Here is a 25,031-nt window from a genome sequence, read left to right as displayed (position 1 = left end):
GAAGACTTTGGAAATGTGACTGGCAATAGCCTCTAGGACAAGGGAGCAGGATCTTGCCTCTCGGTTGGCTGGTCACACATACAGGCAGACCAAGAGAGGTCAAAGGGGGAGGGAGGTTAGAAGTTGGCAGGCCTGCAGGCCTTGAGTGACGGCCACTTGTTCAGGTTGGGAAAGGAGAAATAAGTGGGTTAATGGTTTTGGCCCTTGAGGCTGGGAGACTAGGGCAGGGGGTGTAACTAGATGCTGGGTAAAAAGGCAGGTGGGCCAACTGTAAAGTTGGGGGCTAAGGGCATCTGTTCCAAGTCAACAGGCAGGAACCATGCCCCTGGAACGGCTCAAAGGACCAGCCTTGGCCTGGAGGGGTAGGGTGGGGAGTGCTTCATAAAAGGCCCGTGCATCTTCATTTCAAAGGTGTTCGATCTGGAAGACTGGGGAGAGGGTGTCTCTTTAGAGTGAATTCCCTGTCTGTTTGGGGGCTGAGGGGAAGCAGGGAATGTAAACCACTGGACAATGGCTGGGAGTATTGATTGATTTTTAAGGCACGGCAGAGAGAAGCCCCATGGTGAATGCTCCAATTCTTAGCTACAAATGTCTTGCCTGAGATCTTTCCAAAGGACAAAGTGAGTAGCATCTTGCTTGAGACGTTTTCTAAGTCTCTGCTTCTGAGAGCAGTGAATTCTTGCTCTGAAAGCATCAGTCATCCCTTCCGCAGACACCCCTGCACCACATCCATGAGCAGTCCTATGCTTCATAGTGTTCATGTCCCAGGCCCAGGCACACTCTGCTGCCTAGGCTGGGGGGATGGGCCAGGCCTGGGTTCTAAGCCAGCATGGCTGTGGCTGACAGGAGGTGGCAGGGTTTGGGGATTACTGGAAATCCCTCCAGCCCAGCACATGACAAGGACTAGAATATGATCTGGGAATATGAGGTTGGGGAGGCAAAGGCTCTAGGACTGAAAGAATTTCTTTGAATACTGGATTTTGAAAAAGTGATTAGGTTGCAGAGGACAGTTGGCAGCAATTATAGATAAGAAAATAACAGTGTATTTTAAAAAAGATATTTTGGGGCGCCTGGGTGGCGCAGTCGGTTAAGCGTCCGACTTCAGCCAGGTCACGATCTCGTGGTCTGTGAGTTCGAGCCTCGCGTCAGGCTCTGGGCTGATGGCTCAGAGCCTGGAGCCTGTTTCCGATTCTGTGTCTCCCTCTCTCTCTGCCCCTCTCCCGTTCATGCTCTGTCTCTCTCTGTCCGCCCCCCAAAAAAAAATAATTAAAAAAGATACTTCAACCAGTCAGAGAAGAACTAAAATGGAATGGACTCCTGGGGAAGAAGTAGGGTTCCCTCAGTCTCTGCCAGGATCCAAGAAAATGCCACCCTGTGAGCTCTTGGAGATTCCTGCCAGGAGGAGAGGGAGCAGGCAATCAGGGTGACCTAGAGGACTTCTGAGGCCCCTTCCTGAGCCCAGGCTCTATGAAGAATGACCACTGAGAAGGATCTTGGCCCAAGAGAGGGTCCCTAGGCTCTCAAGAAGTGGCAACAAGGGCATACACAGGCAGTCATGTGCCACATTCACTCAGAGGCCTGGGCATGTCACATCCTGGCAAGATGCTTCTTTCCCTACCCCAAGAAGAGGCCAGAGTGGGATAGGGGGAAGTGGGAGGGAAAGTGACAGCTTGGGAAGTATTTGGCAGGGTGGCAGGTAACTCTGTACCAGACCTAGACAGAATGAGTCCAGCCTGTCTGGGGATGGCATATACTGCCTTTCCAATTAAACCAATGCTCTCCAAAGGAAGGGTATTCAGTCCCGAACAAAGATTTATTGAGTTCTTACTTTACGCTAGGTACTGTACTAGGTGCTAGGGACTAATTAGTCATGGTTCCTGCCTTTAGGAAGTTCAGAGTCAAGTTAGGGAGAAGGCTACTGAACACATTAAACTAATTCCAGATTGTGACAAGAGTAATTACAGGAAAGAACAGGATGCCATGACCCAGAAGAATGGAAAGGGCCTAATTTAGACTGAGGTGGGGGGATGGGATCAAGAAGGATATCTTTGAGACCTGCACTGGTAGGGATTTGAAGGCCTCCTGTCTTGTTCCACTAGCCCTGCTCTGGAGGTCACAGAGGAGAAGAGAGGACACTTATGGGGAGAGTCACAATCAAAACTCAGAGTGTGTGCAGACAAGGAGATGCTGTGGGATACGACACACACATAGGAAAAGAACATGTTCCAGGCACAGAAGGGCAAATCACACATGCCCAGAGCCACTCTCATGAAGTGCAGCCATCCTTGAGGCATTTCCAGCTCTGGAAGAGTAACAGAGCTCTGGGGAAGCATTTCCAGAGCAGAGAGGTTGCCAGGTACTCTTTCCCTGCTAACCCCCACCCCCATCACCCACACGCTCACCTCCATCAAGCAGCTCCTTGACTGTGCGGTAGTCATCCGCAAGGACGGCGTAGTGCAGGGCTGTGCAGCCCTTGAAGCTGGCGCGGTTGTTCAGCCGGTTGTTGAAGTCATCCTCTCGGGTGACCAGGACTGGAGGGACAGCAACACAAACCCTTCCATTAGCAACAAATGCCATGAGCCACCTATCTCACCTTTTTCTTGGTTCTTTATTTTCCTCCCTCACTCATGTACCTGCTTACTAAACACATGATGTACCTACTAAGTGCTGGGCCATCTGTGCAGGGCAAGAGGTGGTAAAGCAAAACCAGTTAATTCCACAAATGTTTACTGACATTTATTATGTGTTAGGATTCATTTGGGTGCACAGAAAAGAGTCAGATATGATCCCTGACTCAATCCAATGAAGGAGGCAGACAACAAACAGATATTTACAGTGCTATTGGAGATAAATGCTATGTTAGAGGTACACCAGGATGATATAGAAAGCAGAGGGGAGCTTAGCTCACTTTGCGCATGAAGAGAGTATCCCAAAAAATGAGAGTCTTGAAGGGTGAAGAGAAACTATCCAGGTGAATAAAGAAGGTTGGGGTAAGCTAACGGAGGAGTCAGGTGGGAGAAAGAGACTGTTCTGCTAATAACAGCCATACATCTCTCTAATCTGAAGATTTTTACAATCTAGTGAGTATTTAACAGTATTTTGGAAAGAACTTTTTAAAAAAGCCATTAAAAATTTGAAACCACAGAAAAATACAAAGTAGAAAAGGCATCAACAGTTCAGCAACTCAAGAAACTACATTTAATATTTTGGTGTATATAAATATATATATATATATATGTGTGTGTGTGTGTGTGTCTGTGTCTTACATATAAATCATACAAAGCACATATATATGTATCTCTCTATATATGTACATGCATATAGATCCTATAATATTAGAGCTTACTATATTGCAGTTTTGTTATCTTTTTTTTTTCACTTTTAATGATGTACTATGAACATTTTTTTTAAGGTAAGAAGGATAAGTATTTCGTGTGGTCAAAGAGCCAAAAACATTTGGTTTGGTCCAGTGCTAATATTCACGACTCTCTCTAATTTGATACGAAAGAATCTAAAACCAGTTCCATCACTTCTGCAGGACCCTCTGGGCTGGGTGACCACAGATGTCCCAGTGTACCCTGGATGGGTCTGGTTTATGCCTACTGTCCTGGACAGTCCCAGTTTGGACAATAAATTGTAAGGTTATCCCACCTCTGGGGCCCCACCTTGGGAAATGAGACCACCTAGAACAGTAAGTATCCTGCATAGAGGATAGGGTTTCTTTTTTGCCTCATGGAGAAATTATTGGAGCTACTGTCTATGTTCCCAGCTGAGTTGAGTTTGTTGGGGGCAGAATTTGGGTCTACCTACCTGTACACCCTCTTCCCTAGCCCATAGGCTTGCAAAGGTAGGCTCCTCTTAACTCTCATTGGATAAAGGGTATAATTTAGTCAACAGGTAACCTTGCCTAGGTAGTTAAAAGCACCATACCATTTCTAAATCATTCTTTTCCAAGTGGTCATGGAATGGAGTCTATGCAATTCCCCTCTTGTGAAACTAGACTTCCTATTTAAAAGTCCCCCAAACCAGAAGACTGTCACATCTCTTCCTAATACTAGTAGACTTCACTTACTGACCTTCTAATCTTGCCTGGAATGGTCACTTCACACAATCTATTTAATTCTTCTAACTAACTTCTGTAGTAGGTATTATAATTTCCATTTTACAGATAAGGAAACTGAGGTATAGAGGTCACACAGTCAATGAGTGGTTGAGTGAGGATTAAAACCCAGGTCTAATCCAAGTCCTCTTTCTTCTATTTTATTTTTTTAAGAGACAGAGAGAGCGAGCGAGAGTGAGTGCACACAAATGGGGGAGGAGCAGAGAGAGAATCCCAAGTAGGCTCCACGCTGTCAGTGCAGAGCCCGACGTGGGGCTTGAACTCATGAACTGAGAGATCACAATGTAAGCTGAAGTCAGAGGCTTAACTGACTGAGCCACCAGCACCCTCAAGTCCTCTTTCTTTACATCGTATCATGTTGCCACTTAATTTTGCAAATAAGGGAATCAGAGCCCAGAGCCCAGACATTTTGGTCTTAGCCTTGGTTCCCACTCCCTCTTCTTTCTCTGCTCAAATGAAGGTACAAGCACATTCTCCTTGGAACTTGCCTTAATAAAGATCGGTCTGAGGTTTGTAGCTAGCACCAGGATAAGCGAGCTTAGGTGGAAGCATTTCAAGTGTTTGGCTAGAATGAAGTTGGTGGAGTGTATAGTTGAAGAACAGACAGACTTTCTTGTAGTCTAGTCAATTAATGGTAGATCAGTTCTTCTGCACCACACAGAGGCTCTCCAGACTGATGACCTCTCCCAACCCCTGAGTGGTATCTGACCTTTCCTGGAGCAAGAAGAACAGGAAGAAGGCCTCTGAATAGCTAACATACAAGTCCCACGTGCACCTGCATTTTCCCCATAGGTCGCCTTTAGGACCTAACTCAGAAATGACTAACTCTTAGTCACAAACAGTCTTATCAAATCATAGTAAGTGATCTTGTTTCCAGCCCACTGCAGATTAGGAGAAACAAACAAGAAGCCTGGGGAGGAGGCTTCAGAATCCAGCAGACTGATTAAAATCAAGGGCTGCCCAGGCAGGAAGGGAAAAGAACAGCACAATAAAAAGCTGAAAGAGGAAGTCACAGAATACAGCACCTCAAAAGCCCCTAAGGGTATCACTGAACTGCCACATAGGACATTAGCTGTTGAATATAATGATGAACCTGAGGAAAAGGGATAGTTGGCTCAAAAAAGCAGGAAGGATATAATCCATTTTACAAAGAAAACACATCACTTATTCAACAAACAACATTTACTGAGCATCAACGCGTAGTAGTAGCTTCTGGAGACACTAATGAATAAGACATGATTCTTGACTTTAAGAAATTAACAGTCTGATGCAAGAATCAGGAACAGACAAATTATAACACTGTTTTGTGAGGACAATGACAGAGGTATATGCTGGATGTTTGCCATAAAAAGCAGATGAACTCAAGGAACACAGTTGGGGCTATTCGGTTCAGGGACAAATGTCAGCAGAGTACCAGCGTCATAGTCTAGCTAATAAGGAATGTCTGTGAGGAGGACCCCTGCTCATCTCTGAGGTCTCATCTCTCACCATGCCCTTCCTAATGAGCTTTCTTGCCTCTGAACTTTTACAAATACTATTCCACTGCCTGGAACACTTTTCCCTCTCCATGCCTTCAGCTGACTAACTCCAATTCATTTTAGGCCTCTGATTAGAAGTCACTTCCTCCAATATTACTCTTCCTAAATCTGAGGCAGTTATTCCTCCTAAGGGCTTCCTTGGCACCTTAAGCATCTCCCAATTACAGTATTTATCATATTCTGTTGTAACCATCTGTGTACTTGACTATGTTCCCTACTAGACCAAATGCTCACTGAGGACAGGAAGTGTGACTGTCTTCAGAGCTGTATCCCCAGTGTCCAGTTTGGTGTCTGGACATAGATACGCACTTCGCAAATACTTGATGAATTAGTAAATAAATGCGTAATACATAAATGAGGTCTTAGTATTACCTTGTTTTAGAGTGTGGCTGTTAAATAAGTGAGCTCAGGAGCCAGACCCTGGTGTTTGGATCCCAGTTCTGAATTTACTGACTGTGTATCTTGGGTAACTTACCTAACTTCTCTGTGCCAAGTTTATCTGTAAATGGAAATAGCAGTACCCTCTCATGGAATGTTTTAAGGATTAAACAAGACACTATGAGCAAAGGGGCTTGGAACAGTGCCTGGCATACAGTACCTCTCAGTAAATGTCAGCTATTATCCTTCCTGTCTGGTCTTGTGCTTCCAAAGTTCATTCTGTCTGTGAAAAGTGGTCCCATTTGGGGAATCCTGCATACACTCTTCCCTTCTGAAAGGCGCACTGCTGACTAAGAACCAGCTGTTTAATTTGGTGTTAGTCAGCAGTACCCTGTTTGACAGCCTCTTTCTCCCTTGTCCTTGTTAAAATCCTGTAGCACTAGTGTTCCACAGAATACTCTTTGGAAGTGAGTAGTGTACTACAATCTCTAGAGCATTTTCCTTTCCTTATTTATTTCAGAATAAGCCTGTGAGGTGTAAGTTTATTTTCTCATCTCACAGATGAGAACACTGAAGTTGAGAAGGGTGCTACAATCAGTTAGGACCCAGTGCAGGTCAGCTAGGCCCATTCTGTGCTCTTGCAGGAAGCTCTTTTCCTGACATCACCCAATTCGAGAAGCCTCTCCCAGAAGATCTTGCTGAAGCCCCCAGATCATATGATGTCATACTATTCTCTATCCAAAACAAGTAGCTAAAGGTGGAAAGGAGGTGTGGGGAGAGGTGCGGCACGTGCCCTCACATATTTACCCACTCTCATTGAGGAAGAGTAAGTAAATCCACGAAAGCTAAAGTGACTCATTCAAGACTGGCTCACCAGCTGCCCACCAAGGTGGTCTTTCGAGGCCCCTGTCTGAGCCAATCCTCAGCCAGCGAACTGACCCCTTCCTAAAAGAAGACATTTCCCAGCCTCTACCAGCCCAGGGAGAGATGAGCTCAGGCTCCTGCTTCTCCTCTAAGTCAGCCATTCCCATCTGTTCACCCCTCTGACCACGGGGAGAATGATAACGCATCCCACTGTCATCCTTCTGCTCCCACCTCTGTCTTTTGATGTTGCAAAGTCTATACCTGGGTGGTGTGGCCAGTATGTGCCTGATGTGCACTCTGCAGGATTCCCTGGACTCAGCAGTGTCAAGGAGTCAGCAGAGGTGAAAGTAGTACCTGAAGCCCTTCATGTAGCCCTGGCCACTTGCCAGCACTGCTGAAATTACAAAAAAAAGCCACCGTCTCCCACAGTGAGAAAGTGATTTAAGGTAATGGGGTCATACAGTCCTGACTTTAAGCTCTGCCACTACTAAGTTCTTCTATCTGTAAAATGGGTATGATAAGAAATCATTTGAGGAACACTATGTGTTTAAATATTATGACAATCAAATCTGGTAACAGGGTTTTTTTTTTTAAGACATCATCACCACAAATATTTACTAATGTTGCTCTCCCTTGGGTTAAGCACTGGGACACAGGCATGAATCAGACATGGCACTTGTCCTCATTTGCAAAGTCTATGGGGGGAGACTTTGAAAAAAGGTATATGAGGCAAGATGGGTGGTCTCTGGTTAACAAAAGCTTTATTACCACTGCCTTGTACAGGGGAAAGGCAACCCTAGAAACGAGTGCCTCTCCCTCAGGCTCAGCCAGCCTCTACCTGCCACTCCAGAACTTGTGCCATCTAATGTCATGGAGTGTCTAGCGGTGCCTTTGCTTTTAAAGACGTGGGCATGTCTCCACGAGAGTAAATGTCTGTGACTAATCTGACAAATGCGAGAACAACCCCGTACATTTGTGCAGCATTTTATAGTTTCGAGAGTACTTCAATGTGACTGTTTCCTCATTCCATGACAACTTAGGACAGATGCCATCGCTCTACTCAACAGATTAGAAGACAGAGGTAAAGAAGCTGGGTGGCCTGCCCAATGCACACTGCCGATTGGTGGTGGACCAGAACAAGATCTGGAGCCTGCCTGGCCCTATCCTTCATACTTCTCAATGTCCAGCTTCTGTCAGTGCCTGCAGGCTCAAGCCTCACATGAACCAGGGTTGCTCAACCTGGTTTGAAGCTCAGGATGTAGGTTAAATTTTTATCAGAGTCTCGGGAAAGAAGCCTTGGGCTCTTAGCTTCCCCCCGCTCAAGATATTCTATATCAGGGCACCTGGGTGGCTCGGTCGGTTGAGCATCTAACTTTGGCTCAGGTCATGATCTCACGGTCTGTGCATTCGAGGCCCACATCGGGCTCTGTGCTGACAGCTTGGAGCCTGAAGCCTGCTTCAGATTCTGTGTCTCCATCTCCCTGCCCTTCCCCTGTTCAAGTGCTGTCTCTCTCTCAAAAATAAACATTAAAAAAAAAAAAAAGATATTGTGCATCTATTACCTCTTTAAATCCTCGCTATAACCTGAGAGACAGCACCTTGCCAGCATGGACAGGCCGACCTTTCAACCCGTGTGGACACTGTCAGCTCTGCTTCTTGTGTTTGTCTTCAGGCAGGGGATGGGGCAGGAGAGAGACCTCCTGTGCGGGGTCACCACGAGACTATCCCTGGGAAGGGCAAGGCCCTTCATTTTCTTCCACAGCCTGGAAAACCCTCCTTCCTCTCCAAATCCTACTTGTTCTTTAAAGCCCTGTTCAAGCTTCCTCTTCCAGGAAGTCCTTTCTTCCCAGCTCTGCTCTGGATGCCTGTCATGTTGATTAGGCATACCCATCTGACCAGTTAATCATTTATTGCCTAACAATACCCCTTGTAATACTTTCTTGTGTTAAAATTTCCCTCTGACCCCCAGCTAGATCATGGATAACAGTAACTAGTTCATAACATTTTCTGTATATATTTCATATAGCATCACCTCAGTATTTTACACATCTATAGCACTCAACATGAGAACCTTCAACCATCTGCCTGCCCATGAGCACACCAACACTGAGCTCCTCAAAAGAGTAAGTGCTATGAGAGTCATACATGCACAGGGTCTAATGGCAGCAAAGACGGGGCACAGGTCATGTGGCTTGGGGAGGAATCTCCCAGAAGAACGGTCTTGAGGATGAAGAGGATCCTGCCAGATGGAGAGAGGAAGAAGGGCATTCTAGGAAAGAAAGTATGTGCAAAGGCCAGGGCATGAAGTCTGCACTACCTGGCCCCTGGAGAAACTGAAACTGAGTCTTTCAGTAAGCCTAGAATGCTGCGGGCAGAGATGATGTTGCCCAGGAAGGCAGAGACCTGACTCAGAGTATTTGGATTCTACCTTGAAAACTATGGGCATGCAATGCAATGATTTTTCTTAGGGGATTAAGCAGCATGGAGAACAGCAAGAACAAAAAACATCAAGAGACAAGAGAACTGGATTCAAAAATGACTCTTTCACTAACTGAAGATGCATTTCAATCCCTCTGTGCCCCCAGATTCCCTATTTTCATTTTTTTAAAGTTTATTTATTTTTAGAGACAGAGAGTATGAATGTGAGCAGGGGAGGGGCAGAGAGCGAGGGACAGAGAGAATCCCAAGCAGACTCCACACTGTCAGCACAAAGCCCAACATGGGGCTCGATCTCATGAACCACGAAATCATGACCTGAGCCAAAATCAAGTGTCGTATGCTTAACCAACCGAACCACCCAGGCACCCCCAGATTCCCTATTTTTAAAGTTGAAGAGTTTTTCTACACCAGTGGTTCTTAAACTTTAGTGGGAACAAAACCACCAGGGTAACTTGTAAAAAAAATGTTGATTCTTGGGGCACCTGGATGGCTCAGTCGGTTAAGCATGTGACTTTGGTTCAGGTCATGATCTCGCGGTTCATGGGTTCAAGCCTCGAGTCGGGTTCTGTGCTGACAGTTCAGAGCCGGGAGCCTGCTTCAGATTCTGTGTCTCCTCTCTCTGCCCTTCCCCGGCTCATGTTCCTTCTCTGTCTGTCTCTAAAAAATAAATAAACGTTAAAAACAAATTTTTTTTTTAATGTTGATTCTTAGGCTCCCATCTCAGCAATTTTTAGTAGGCAGGGCCTGGGAATGTACAGTTTAAAAAAGCCCTTTGTGTTGCTCCTCAGAGAAAACTCTAAGAAGCATCAAACTAGATGGTCTCTGAGGGTCCCTCTCCCACTCTAATGTTCTCGTGACAAACACAAGAAAGATACAAGGCTAGTCAAACCCATCCCACCTCCACCTGCTTCGTCCTGCTCCAGAGAAGCTAAGGATGTCTGGGCTCAGAGCACTCTTCCCAAGCCCTATGTTTAGAAACTTAGAGCAAAGCCCCCAGGACACCAAGCCTTGGGATGAGACCTCCAATATCTCACTTATACCTCCTTCTGCCTGCCTCCAGAATCCCAGTTGGAATTGGTCCTTTTACACCATATACTCTAGTCTATCTCCTCATTCATCCACCAAACATTTATTAAGTACTTTCCATGGGCTGGGCCATGGCCTGCAGAGCTTGTAAATGCTGCAAATAACACTGAAAGAAATCCATCTTTTATAAAATATCTCTGGCAGGAAAGAGTTCAGAATTTTGAGTTCAAGAGAACCAAATTCTGATCCTACTGACTCTGGAAAATTACTTTGTCCCTCTGGACCTCAAATTCATCATTGGTAAAATGGGAACATAAATATCTATGAACTGGGTTGCTGTGAAAATCAGAGATGATGTGGTATAGTAAGGGGCACAGGAAATGGTTGGCACCTAGGAAATGGCCATCTTCCTAGTCCTGGAGCTGTTAATGTATCCATATTCCTCTGACTTTCAGAGGCTTTTCCCACCTAGTTCTAGTTAATGTCTCAACTCCTCCCTTCCTGCTGTCAAGACTCCCCATAAGAGGACCCTGGTGATCCTACCATGAATCCTTAGCAGGCAGTATTATGCAGAGGTCAATAATGACTGAGGAGACTGGGGAGCAAAACTCACTGTATAACTTTGATCAAAATACTTAACATCTCTCAGAATCTGTCTCCTCATCTGTAAAACAGATATCACCACCTACCTTGCAAGATTCAATGGCAAGCCCAATTAAAACACAGATGAAGGATCTGAGTGGATATATATATACAAATGGCCATGAGGCACATGAAAAGATGATCAACATCATTAGCCATCAAGGAAATGCAAATCAAAACCACAAGATACAACTTCACATCCATCAGGATGGCCAAAGTAAAAAAGACAGGCAGTAACAAGAGCTGCTGAGGATGCAGAAAAACTGGACCCTTCATACCCGGCTGGTGGGAATGTAAGATGGTGCAGCCTCTTTGGAAAACAGTCTAGCAGTTCTGCAAAAGGTTAAACAGAGAGTTATCCTATGACCAAGCAATTCTACTGCTAGGTATAAAGCCAAGAAAACTGAAAACATTATGTTCACATGAAAACGTGTACACAAATATTCACAGTAGTATTATTCATAGTAGCCAAAAGGAGAAACAACCCAAATGTCCCTCAACTGATAAATGGAGAAATGAAATGTGGTCCATTCATTAACGGACCATTCAGCTATGGAAAAGGAATGCAGCACTGACACATGCCACAACACGGATGAACCTTGAAAACATGCCAAGTGAAAGAAGTCAGTCCAAAAGATCACATATTGTATGACTCCATGTATATGAAATGTCCAGAATATGCAAAGCTATAAAAACAAAGTAGATTAGTGGCTGTCTAAAGTTAGGAGGAGTTGAGAGGAAATGGGGAATGGCATTTCTTTTTATGGAGTGATGGAAATGTTCTAAAACTTGACTGTGGTGATGAATGCACAACTCTTGTGCATATATTACAAGCCACTGACTTATACACTGACTTTATATATTTATATATGTATGTATTTTAGAAAGAGAGCATGTGGGGGCACCTGGGTGGCTCAGTCAGTTAAGCATCTGCCTTTGGCTCAGGTCATGATCTCACGGTTTGTGGGTTTGAGCCCTGGGCTCTGTGCTGACAGCTTGGGAGCCTGGAGCCTGCTTTGGATTCTCTGTCTCCTCTCTCTGCCCCTCCCCCACTAGTACTCTGTCTCTCTCTGCCTCTCAAAAATAAATAAATGTAAAACTTAAAAAAAAAAGACAGCATGTGTACAAGTGGGGGGAGTGGGTATGAAGGAGAAGGGGAAAAAAAGATAGAGGGAGAGAGAGGGACAGAGAGAGACAGAGAAAGAGAGAGAGGGGGAATCTCAAGCAGGCTCTACACCCAGCGCAAAGCCTGACATGGGGCTTGATCCCATGACCCTGGGATCATGACCTGAGCCAAAATCAACAGTTCCAACGCTCAATCCAATGAGCCACCCAGGCATCCCTGACTTACACATTTTAAATGACCGAACTGTACAGTATGTGAATTAAATCTCAACAAAGCTGTTATATTTTTAAAAAGTGTATGTAAGGAGGTGAGCACACTGCCTGACATAGTCAATAATGTTAATACATTTATTATTGTGCCCTTTCCTCTTCCTGATGCCACTCCAACTCTGACAAGAATCACCTCTCAGAATAACACTGTACAATGTGTCAGGCTCATTGCAAGAGCCCATTTCATACTCAGTAGAGGGTCACAGGTGAGTCCTGATGCCTAATACGCTAGGACTTAGAGTCTTTCTCCAATACTCAAATAAATATATAATTCTTGGTGAAGTAAGAAAAAAATGGCCTCCATTTATTGAGCACTTACTATATGCCAGGTATTGTGCTAGGAACTTTACAGCTATTTTCCTCCCAAGAATCATTAGGCTGTTATTATTATTATTCCTAGTTAATTAATGAAGAAACCATGACTTACAGGCTTGTATCAATTGTTTCAGGTCACAATGATATCTAATAATTGAGCTGCTCTGTTTAACTCCAAGGCTTGTACTCTTTTCTCTATGTGATTACATGACATCATTATTCCTTTTATCTATATGTTACTCATCCTTTATGATTTAAGCAGCCTGATCTTCACCGATCTCCTTTCCCTCTGTGCATTTGAGTAATGTCTAGTCTGTATCAAATTAGTTACCATTCTCTATTTAGTCTTAAATGTTCTCAGTTACCTCTTATGTATATTCTTGAACATGGCAGGTGCTCAATAAATACTTCCTTAGTGAGTGGATGTTGGAGTTTGTCTCCCCAAGCAGAAACAGGTTTTTGAAGGAACAGATACTGTGTTTTACACATCTTTTTATCCTTCATACAAAGAAGGCACCCGTGGTCTCTAGGTTGGCCTATGGGTGGAATACCAGACCCCACTTGAAAATGGTTCTCACAGACACCATGTTCTCTGCCCGTGGACCGGAAAATTTCTCCTTAAGAACAGGACTCTGCTTATCTCATTATTACCTTCTAGGAGCTCAGAAAAGGTTTGAAGAATTAAAGGTAATACTGGGTCCGCACTTACTCTACTGAAGGCACATCAAGGGCAGCCTTCCCCCCAGGACCCCAAACTCATCTTCTCTCACCCCCATGAAAGGGAAGGGGGAGAACAGGAAGGTTGGCCTAGAACTTCAAGAAGACAGGTTGTTGACCCTGCCTGTGGTGCTAGGCAGTGTGGCATCCTCTCTGGGCCAAGACCCCTTCTTTGAACAAAGACCTAGGTCGAGCTTTCCAGAGCCCACATGTCACCTTCATACCATCATATTCAAAGAGTGGGGCAAACTCTTAAGAATGTGTTACTCTGCTGTCTGTAGACACGTTGGCACTGTGTTTGACCCTCTTCTTCCCATCTCATCTAACTCTCACAGCAGTAACATCTCACAGCCATCTAGAGTCCCTCTGAGGTGGCCAATCATTACTCTGAGCTTAAACCTCCCCCACTGCCCCTGCTTTGCCCCCATCCCAACTAAAGCAGAATTCTTTCAGCTCCAGGGATCCTCCGGGTAGGGCTGGCAACAAGAGGAAGAGCCTGCCCTCTCTGCCTTTCAGCCAGTTATGCTACTTGGTTGGCCAAACCTGGTCCCTCTGTGCTCCCCATCTCTATACCTGCTTGCCTCTTCTCTGCCTTTTCTTCAAAATGTTAAAAACTTGCAATAAAAACAAATACAAAATGCTGTAATTAATAGCCAATTCCAAGCCAACCCAGCATCTCTACTAATAAACCTCAACACTTGCAAAAAGAACAATAAATTCTGCCTCTCTCTGGTTCTGAGGTGGTCTCTTTTATATCCAGTCCGTGTGTGTGTATGTATGTGGGTAAGTGTGTCTACATATATATTTATTTTCCTTTATTTCCCATCCAGGGAGGGGCAGAATAATGAACTGCGTGCGTCAGGGAAGATGAATCTGAGATACTAGGGAGCAGTGCAGTAAAAAGATTAAAGTGTTATTATTGTTGTTTTTTTTTCCCCCATGGTCCATTGTGACAGCTCGACCGTCATCTGTAAAAAATGTCTCAGCGAGAGATAATCATCGGAAACTCAATAAAGCGTCAGGGGGAGCCTCAGCCCCCATCAATCACTGGGTGCCTGGAAAATTTCAGCCCTCTGTCTCCCTTCCTGCTATCCATATAAATGTCTCTAATATATTTTGTGTGGTGTGTGGGACCCATCCCTGATTTGGAACTTTTGATGAAAAAATATTTATACACAAAATATGTAAATCAGTTAAAAATCACAAGACTAGTCCTTTGCCACCTCATCCCACTTTTCCTTTATTTTTATAAATGTATCAAATTTATTCTTTTTAACAAAACATGTCAACTCGTCTATCTCCCTCTCCTAGTCAACCATATATAAATATGGCTAAAAGGAGGGGAACAATTAACCTAACTGGCTGATACACTTCATCTTGAAGTTGGCTAACAGGCGTGATGGATTCACAGTGCACTGTCCATCCTGGTGACTCTGTAGTGGCTGGCACTGCTGAGAAATGAGATGTAGAACCGCTGGCCCTGGAGGAGTGACAAGGCTGTGACACTGATGAGGAAGAGGCAGGGACATTATTAAAAATAATAACTTGCCCAAATAGCTTTTGGCCTGGCAGATTCCCAAGCCTTCCAAGACTCTGGACCAGCAGAGGTTCTGGGCTAAGTGTGGGACACCTAGAGGCTGCTCTGGTGGCCGGTTTCTGTGTAAGAGCAGGAGACAGTTCCGCTGGCATTTTGGCTGCATCTCTCTGCCTCAGTTTCCTTTAGTGCCTACATCACAGGGCTGCTACGGGCACACAGCATCAGTGTTACCTGCTACCGCAGCCACCTCATCACCATTATCTTATTATTACCTCCCCTTGCTTCTCCACCCTGCAAGGGATCAGTTCCTGTGGTGCCCTCTCCTCTAGAGCCATCAAGGCTCCTCTCTGTCTAAAGGATAAAGTCCAAGTATCTAGACCTGGCCCCAGTCTACTAATGCCACATCTTTCCCGTTCACTACTCTTCAAAATAAACCTGCTGTATGGCTGCTTCACCTGGACAAGTTCACTTAACAGCCTGAAACACATTTTTCTTTTCCTCACTGTTGTGGATATAATACACCCCCTCACACCCAACTGCACCCACCTTCAGGCCCTCCATAAAACCTTCTTATACTTTGGGGCTCAGATACCATTTTATTTCCTTGACTGCTTCAACCAGAGATTCTCTTCTTTGAGCTCTGATAGTCCTTATTATCTGCACCTCTGACTGGACACTTGTCAAAGACTGTCTTGGTCCAGTCTTCAATCTTTACTATTACGATTTACTTTTCTTACTAATATCTCACACATTTGCACAATGCCTTGTATCTTCTCAAGTGCTTTCATAAGTACTTCAATTTGATCTTTATAATAAACCAATAGTTTATTCTTTTCTATAGATGAAAAAATCAAGGCTCAGAGAAATAAAGAGAAATGCCCAAAGTCACACAGTTAGGTGATGACCAGGCCACTCCTCAGACTCTAAATGTTTGGCTCTTTACAGACAACAGTTTGCTACCACTGAATAGCATTTGGAAGCCCATGTCAAAGATTCTGAATGAGGTTCCATAAAAGTATGGTGAGGGTAATGATGATGATATAAAAACAGCAATTTACATTAGTGGAATTCCTTCTATGTTCTAGGTTTTAGGCTAGGGATAAATATACTATCTCTAACTCTTCTGGTAACCTTTATTTTACAAATAAGGAGACAGAGCCTCAGAGAGGTACAAAAAAATACTGCAGGTGTCATAGCTATTAAGTGTTCTGTACTTATGGCATTAGCCCACAACCTCACTAGGAGTGAAGCTTAAAGTGGCAAAATAGGGTCTCTTCCAGGGAGAAAGTCCAGACGAGTTTTTAAAAGCAGTACAAGCCCAAGGCCAGAACTAACATCTGTAGACTTAAATCATGCTACTCAAAGACTGGGGACCTCTCTTACGCCCTTGGGAGGCTTATTCTTCCATCTAAATTTGTGCTTTCCAAGGGGATAGAGGGGCTGGGCACACAGTGGGTGCTGGGTGATTAACTTATACTGAATAGATGAGCTAAGATGAGACGACTCCCTGGCACGTCCTGGGGAGGGGGAGAAATGTTATAGAGAGCCGTTCCATTACCGCCAGTGGGAACTCCTAGCCATCTCCTGAACTCCAGGGCACTTGTCCACTGGTTTGTGATGCGCCAGCTTGCACCGTCCTGTCCCCCATCTGAAGACACAGAGATGGGGAGGTCAGCTGGAGCAGGCCAGGGCCTACAGCCCCGGGAGCTGTGGGAAGGGGACCAGCCAGGCTATTGGGGTTAGCCTTGGGAGGTACGGCCTACTCCCCAGAAGGGTTCTATGCCAACCCAGCTTCTGCACGACTCATCTTTATTCAGCCACCACTTGGAGCTGAGAAGAGAAGCTGATTTATATCCTATTCTGGTCATGTTTCTGCCGTGTTTTATTGTTTTAATTGTACATATGAGAGGCGTTCAGAGTGCTCGCTTGCATTTCTGACAGCCCCAGACACCCAATGTTTATAACAGTTACTTACAAGCAGCCTGCGGCATCCCTGGCTGGGCGACTTGTTTACTGTTATCGTTAATTTATCGCCTCCTCCACCTGAGGATTGGGACCCACCACCCATCGGCCAGCCACAAGTGGAACTCTCCTGGAGTGAGCATGGGTGGGGAGCAAGGCACTGAATGGAATGTGGTCAAGATCGGGGAATGAGTTGGTAGAGAAGCAGCAGTGATCTCCACGTTCCCCTCCACATCTGTCCCCTCTATGTGCCTTTGTTTAAGCTGTGTCCCTGCTTAGAATATCCTTTCTTTTTTCCTTTCCTTTCCACCCTCCAAAGCCCAGCTCAAATCCTACTTCTAAGTACATTACCTGCTCTGATGGTGAGCCTGGAGTTTCTAGAATCTTAGAAATCACATGGCTGACGGGGGCCTTGGAGGCCATATTGTCCAATGACCCAGGGCAAGAATTCTCTATACAGAATCCCTGATGGTCAGACATCCAAGCCTCTGTCAATGCCCCTTGAGTGATGAGTTGCTCAGTACCTCCAAGGAAGGTTTGCATGGAGTCAAAACCCACTACAATAGAGAAATTCTTCATCAAATGACATTACCCTTTACACTATGCTTTAGTTACCTCTAGTCATCCTAATAGCCCTGTAGATGAGTATTGTTATCCCTATGTTAGAGAGGAGACAACTGATATTCAAGAACCTTAAGTCACTTGCTTAAGACCATACAGCTTGTAAGTTACAGAACTTAGACAAATAGAGCTTAGATAACTGCCTCGCACCAAAGTCTGACCTTTCTCCAGGACACCATTATGCCTCTGAAGATGCCACTCTTGAGGGCTAACAACAATGGACAGAACAGTCAGGCCAGCAGGGTTTCTATGCCACACACTCCTGTATCACTTGCACTGGCAGACCTGCCCTCTGCCAGAAACACCAACTCTGACAAAGGTGGGAAATACTGTAATGTGCCTGACTGAGCAGGCTTCTTGCCAAGGAGCAATGGTCATATGTAAAACAGGAGAAGAGTTTCACTAGGAATGGGGCAACCAATAATAAAGTCTCAGAAAGGAGGTCACAGAAGTTTCTTTCCTTTCTAGACTGTGCCTGTGCTGAGCAGGCAGAACAGAGATAACAAGGGCACTTCTCTGATACCTTTGGTCCCCTTGTTTGGATCCTCTTTCCTCCTCACACCTTGTCCCCTCACCTCTTACCTTAACTCTTTTCGTTGGGCAATTTTAGTCACATCCACTGTAGTCCCTACCAAGTAAACGCAGGGGGCTCCTACATCCCTATCTCCTGACTTCTCCTTTGAGCTCCAGACCCATACATCCAACTGTTCACCCAAATCAGAAATTGGGATGTCACCATGGATACCTCCTTTTCCACCAATTTCCACATTCGGCTAAGAACTCAACCTCATTGTTGTTCGTATCTACTTTCTCCATTCCCAAAGATCACTTTTAAGAATCCCTAGAAATTATAAGTGCATTTTGGGGGAGACAAACATAGCTTCTCATCCAATTCTCAAAGGGGCCTATCATCCCCTAAAGGTCAAGAGCCATTGCTGATCACTCCCCTCCAATTTCATCCTCCACCCCATCAGAATGATCCATCTAAAATGCAAACGTAAACTGAGCATCTCCTTGCTTAAAATCCTTTAATGGCCTCCAGAAAACAGTGTGAGCACCCTAGAACTGTCCTACAATGTTCTTCTCATGTGGAACCCTGCTTCCCTCTCTAGTCTTACTTCTTGCTATTTTCTCAGCACTGTGGCAGATGAGTCCACCTGCTATCACCCACCCACCCCATGTCTCTGCATGTGTTGTTTCTTCTGCCTGGAAGATCCATCCCTCTTAGTCTGCCCGTCAATCTCCCACTCATACTTAAGACCCAATTCAAAGTGACTTCCTAGATAGCAGCCTGCCCTCAAGTAGAACTCATCATTGCCTTTATCAGTGCTATCTATATTCTTTGTACGTCTACCTTTGCATTTATCACCCTGTACTGTGGTGTCTTGTTCATAGGTCTGTCTTCTCACTTGACTGGGAGCACTGTTGACTGGCTAGACCATGTATATTCATTTCTACATTCCCAGCATCTGGCAGAGCGCCTGACACTCAGTAAATGCTACTGAATTATAAAGAAATAAAACTAATAAGCAATTACAACTGTAGAGCACTTTACAATTCACACGTCATATACTTTATCTCTTGATGTTCACGATAAGGCAGAAAAATGATCTATTACTGGGATTTGGGGAGATCCTTCCAAGGTCACAAACTACAACTCACCTTTCAGTACTGAGTACAGTATAAGACCCACAGAAATTCTACTAGAAATTTAGTAAATTTGATGGACTTAGCATGGCCTCTGCTCCAAAGGTGAAGGACCGTCCAACTGAGCCTTTGACTTTCCTCTGGATTTGCTTAGACACACTCTGGGCAAGGGGCTCACATCTCGTATTCTATTCTAGCTTCCTCACACATCCCATAAGTCAGGTAATCTCCTGTGAAAAAGTATGTCCAATCCAAAGGAAAGAGAACCACAAGATTCTTTTGTTTCTGTCTACTTCATCAATGAGAATGACCCAGAATTGGATACAGTAGGCAATAAATAGCGGTTGAATAGATGAAAGAATGAGATATCTTTAAATGAAAAAAAGAAAGAAAATCTGGTTAAGAAGGAGCTAAAGTCTTGGTAAGGAGAGAGGAGAGTCCTGGGATGATTCTAAAGGACTGTCACTTTTTAGGACTTAGCATACATGAAGTTGGAGGGGAGACCACATTCAAACTGATAGGTCAGGGAAAATCAGATAAGCTGCCAGAAAACTGTAGCAGGCAATGATGCAGTCTGGAATTTAACAACAACAACAAAACAAGTGCAAAAATAGGCATATCCTGCAAGCTACAAGATTGAGTTCATCAATGATTCTGACAAAATTCTAGTATTTTTTTTTTTAATGGTTCTTTAACACTTAGGTAATTACTGAGTATCAGTATGGGTTCTCTATGGACAACACAAGGCCATGCCAGAATAATTTAGTATCTTTTGGGGAAAGGGTTACTGGGTGCAAAAAAAAAAAAAAAAAAAAAAAAAAAATGGCAAATGCTAAACACATTTTTATTTTTGCAAGAAATCTAAGAAAATCTCTTAAAATTCTGTGGACAAATGGAGGCTAGAGATAAATGAAGTTTGGTGGATTCAGTTGTGAATGTTGAATAATGCTCCCAAATTGTCCTGATTATGAGGTCCAAGACTCTGTACTGAATGGAATCCTTATGAACATTTAAACCAAAGACTAGCACATAAAGTACATGATAGCAGGGATCTTGTCTGTCTAATTCATCAATGCCTAGAACAGCGCCTGTTAAATAGGAATGTCATATGAATCCATAGAAAGCCTACACACCAAATTTGCAGATCATACAAAATGAGATACTTAACATTTTAATCTTTATTTCATAAGGAATATAATAGCCTTTTCCAATATTTTTGTTGTCTATCTACCTACCTATACAGAATGCAGTATGGCTAGTGTGAGAGTTAAAAATTCAGAGGAGGCAGGCAGGCAGCGGAAAGAAAGAAAGGAAGGAAGGAAGGAAGAAAAAAGAAGAGAAGAGGAGAAGTAAAGAAAAAGGAAGGAAGGAAGAAAGAAAATATCTACAACAGGGTTAGCAAACTACAGTCTATGGGCCAAATCCAGCCTACTGCCTATTTTGTAAATAAAGTTTTACTGGTTCATATCCATGCACATTTATTTGTGTATTGTCTGTAACTGCTTCTGCACTATAGTGGCCAAGCTGAGTAATCAAAACTGAGGCCCACAAAGCTTAAAAGCCACTATACAGCTCTTTCTAGGAAAAGTATACTGACTATGGATCTAGAATAGAATGTTGGATATGAGCATCAATCTGGAGATAACAAAGACATAAAAGAATGCAGGGGTTGGGGACTGGCGTGAAAGTAAAGGTTAGACTACATGGCTTCACAGCTCTGAGATTCTGTGAAATCAAAAATAATGACTGAAGGACAGGTGGATGGCTCAGTTCGTTGAGCGTCGGCTTCAGCTCAGGTCCATGATCTCACAGCTTGGGAGTTTTGAGCCCTGCATCGGGCTCTGTGCTGACAGCTCAGAGCCTGGAGCCTGCTTCTGATTCTGTATCTTCTCTCTCTCTGCCTCTCCTCTGCTTGCACTCTGTCTCTCTCAAAAATAAATAAGCATTAAAAAAATATATATTTTTTTAAATAATGACTGAACCCTGCTGGAATCCTGAGAGCAGGTGAAAGGGTACTTATTCAAACAATCCCTTCCCTTCCACCTGGCTCTGCTCTCTCAGCAAATGTTCCTCCTTGCTTTTTGGTGAGAGCATCTGGACAGAAGACAGAGCTGAGGACAGTAATACTGTGTTTGAGTAAAGAGAGAATAGCCCACAAAGCAAGTCTCCACATAGCAAGCTGCAAATATAGGGCAAGTTTGGTACTTATGAAATTCTCCTCTGAAACATGAAGTGAACATAATTCCTCCAGCTCAGTGGGGAATCCAAAGAGGCATAGGTCATGGACTGCACATGGAACTGTCAGCTGAAGAGGAGAGAACAGACATATGGGCAGATGAGAGTTCAAATAACCATATAAAAGGTCAAGATTTAGAGAACATTCAAAAGAACAGCTGAGGGCAGGTTGCAATTATTCCCAAGGACAGTAAAGGCTTTGTAGAGGGTCTAGCCATAGCAGTGGAGCTTGACACAAGGAGTAGGTTTAGAGAGGTAGAGAGGTAGAGAGGTAGGGGGAGGGCAACTCGACACTTCACCAGGGCAGCAATGCTCTGATGCTCTTAACATTGCTCTCGTGCTGCTGACTTGAGAAACCTCGCTGGGGCAGCAACAACCCCTCTGCTCTGGGCTACCAGAGCTGTGTCAGTCTGGCAGCCTCACTGACAGCTCCGAGGGCTGAGCGCACCACTCCCCTGACTGGACGTCCTTCCAGTCAACGTTCCGACCCTCAGGCAGTCAGTGTGGCTGGCTGTCTTCCTGGCATCACTGCCGACCCTGAAGCAGCACTGCTCGGCTGCCCTGTTGCTGGAAACAGGGGTATCTCAGCCTCTGCAAGCAACACAGGATAACAGACAGGGAGGGAGGAGACTGTCCGAACAAGCAAAAGCCCAAAAGTAAAATATTCATTTCTGCCTGTAGCCAAAGCAACCCATCCTCTTCTAGACCTCACTTTCAAAGAACCACTCACCAGAGGCAACCAAGACTGACTTCACTGACTACCCTCCGACAGACATGTGACAAACCCTAGTACGGGTGCACATTGCCTATTTCTTCTAAAATCCAAACAACCCACATGACACTTTTGGGAGGTGCTTATGACCACTGCATTTTACAAACATAAACGTCAAGGCACAGAGAAGGTCCACATTTGTTCTGGGTCATAATGGTAAATTGAGGGGCCAGTCCCAGAGACAGGATTGCATTTTGCATATAGAAGGCAGGGGAGCAGTATTCGGAGTAGTATTCAGAGGGACTTCTGAGGTGGAGGAAATCAGCGAGGCTACTTTCTAGTTCTAGGGCAGGGATGGAACAGGGTAAGTCTGCAGGAAGTAGAAGAGGAACAAAGCCACATTCCATGCAGTTGCCTTAATTATTTTATGGAAACCTGCTCCATTGTCCACTCCTCTGAGGCTCCACAGGCTGAGGCGCTTTCGGAACACCAGGTAAAAAGTACCCCCACTCCCTGCTGTGGTCATGAAGTCAGGCCTCTATCTTATTCCCCGAGACTTCTGAAGGGACATAAATGAAATTATAGAGCCACAAGGGACTGTGAAAGGCATCTATTCCAAGCCTTTTGGGTTATCCATGAGTTCCCAGAGGATAAAGAACTTATAGACTCTCACTCTGAGTTGCTGGTAGAGCTGGCACAGAGCAAGACTGCCTGGTAGCCAAAGGGAGAAGAGTGCTCAGAACAGCAGGGGAGTCTATGCTTACCTTCCAAAGAATGGATTCCCTGCTCCTTGGCAGTCTTGTAAACACTGCTGAAATCATCCCCGAGGTTTGGGTCAGCACCAGCAGCAAGGAGGACCTGCACCACACTGGAAGAAATCAGAAAGACAGAGTGTCAAAAGCTGGAAACGCCTAGGAAGTAGAGTCTCAGATTCTGATACCTGTTTGGGGATTGGATCTGCGTCTGTTCAAGTGAGTGGTACAGGGGAAACAACATGAACTCTGCCAGTGTGAAAGTCAAGGGTAGGAAACCTCTGAAACTTATTAGCTGAGAGGCTCTGGCCAAGTTATTTAACACCTTTCTAAGGCCCTACAAAATACAAAGTATTTATTCAACAATTAGTTGTCAAATGCTTCCTGTGTTGTAGTCACTGTGCTAGGGTCTGTGCCCTCATGGAGGTTACAGTCTTCTGGGGAGGACGACAATTTAGCATAAAATTGTAGCAATGTGTGATCAAGGCTATGATGGAAGAAGTACCATGTGCAGTAGGAAACCAAGGGAAGGGATCAAGAAAGGCCTCCCAGAGGATGTGGTACTTAAGGTATTTAAGACTTGAAGGCTAGAGTCAGACCTGGGATGGTGAAGTGGGAGGACTCAATGCGTTTACAGATCCTGGAGGCAAATGAGCTTGGGGCTTCCCCTGAAGAAAGTAGGGCTGGAGCAGAGAGTGTAAGGGGGAGAAGCATGGGAGAGGAAGCAGGCCACTGAAGGGCTTAAAAGGGAAGGGACCTGACAACATACGCCTTTCCTCCCCACTTCAAAATACAAAGACTTAAAAAAAAAAAAAAAAAAAAAAAAAAGGGGCGCCTGGGTGGCGCAGTCGGTTGGGCGTCCGACTTCAGCCAGGTCACGATCTCGCGGTCCGTGAGTTCGAGCCCCGCGTCGGGCTCTGGGTTGATGGCTCGGAGCCTGGGGCCTGTTTCCGATTCTGTGTCTCCCTCTCTCTCTGACCCTCCCCTGTTCATGCTCTGTCTCTCTCTGTCCCAAAAATAAATAAACATTGAAAAAAAAAAAATACAAAGACTTAGAAAAATACATACTATATTGAAACACTAAATTAAAACATCCACCTCCTTAAAATTCCAAGAGTAGCCGCTATTCACAGTTTGGTATATCCTTCCAAACCACTGCTATTAGAAAAATCACTCCAGTAGCTGTGTGTGAATGGACTGGAGGGAGGAGGACCAGAGGCAGGGGCCTCTACAGACTCAGTGAGGTTAAATTAGGTAAATTTATAAAGCACCAAGCATAGTATCCTTGACCCAGAAAGTGTTCGTATATACGTTTACTTCACTCCTATTACAGAACATTCCTGCCAATGCTTTATTTTTTCTGTAACAAAAAAAAAATGTGTTCACTATAAAACGTTCAGAAGATATAGATAATTAAAAAGAAGGAAATATTTTAGAATATGTAACAGGGGTGCCTGGCTCAGTCAGTTAAGCAACCAACTTGTGCTTTTGGCTCAGGTCGTGATCTCATGGTTCATGGGACTGAGCCCCACGTCAGGCTCTGTGCTGACAGCATGGAACCTACTTGGATTCTCTCTCTCTCTCTCTCTCTCTCTCTCTCTCTCTTTCTCTCTGCCCCTCTCCCCTGCTCACATGCACGGGCTCTCTCTAAATAAATAAATAACCTTTAAAAATATGTTTTAAAAAAGGGAATATATAACATCCATTTTTTCAATGTATGTACATTTTTATTTACAAAAATAAGATCATACATAAATTTTCTCTGAACACACAAACACACATATTTCCATGTTTTAAGTATTTGTCTATCACACTGGGGTTTTTTTTAATGTTTTATTTTATTTTTGAGAGAGACAGAGCAAGGGCAGGGGAGGTCAGAGAGAGAGGAAGACACAGAATCAGAAGCAAGCTCCAGACACCGAGTGTGTCTGCACAGTGTTCTGACCCCGACGCGGGGCTCGAACCCACAAACCGTGAGATCGTGAACTGAGCTGAAGTCAGATGCCTAACCAACTGAGCCACCCAGGATCCCCTGTCTACCACATCGTTTTTTAACGGCTGCACAGTGTTCTACTATAAGACTATTGTATATTTTATTTAGCCAATCTCCTATTGTAAAACGTTAGATTAT

General features: G+C 44.5%; 1 protein-coding gene across 2 annotated transcripts in view; it reads right to left on the bottom strand.

Annotated features, from left to right (window-relative positions):
* Window positions 1–25,031, bottom strand: part of CLPB (caseinolytic mitochondrial matrix peptidase chaperone subunit B) — a 141,920-nt gene that overhangs the window by 67,514 nt on the left and 49,375 nt on the right. Inside the window, exons 4-6 of one of the 2 annotated variants that reach the window (XM_045484134.1) lie at window positions 22,913–23,016; window positions 16,530–16,619; window positions 2,403–2,531 (exon numbers count right to left, since the gene is read on the bottom strand). In XM_045484134.1, coding sequence (XP_045340090.1) covers window positions 2,403–2,531; window positions 16,530–16,619; window positions 22,913–23,016 — 323 coding nt within the window. The remainder of the gene's footprint in view (window positions 1–2,402; window positions 2,532–16,529; window positions 16,620–22,912; window positions 23,017–25,031) is intronic. The other variant, XM_045484135.1, reaches the window with a different exon arrangement.

This window comes from Leopardus geoffroyi, chromosome D1 (genome assembly GCF_018350155.1).
Source record: "Leopardus geoffroyi isolate Oge1 chromosome D1, O.geoffroyi_Oge1_pat1.0, whole genome shotgun sequence".
In the NCBI taxonomy this organism is placed as follows: domain Eukaryota; kingdom Metazoa; phylum Chordata; class Mammalia; order Carnivora; family Felidae; genus Leopardus; species Leopardus geoffroyi.
This window is presented reverse-complemented; position numbering and strand designations above follow the sequence as displayed.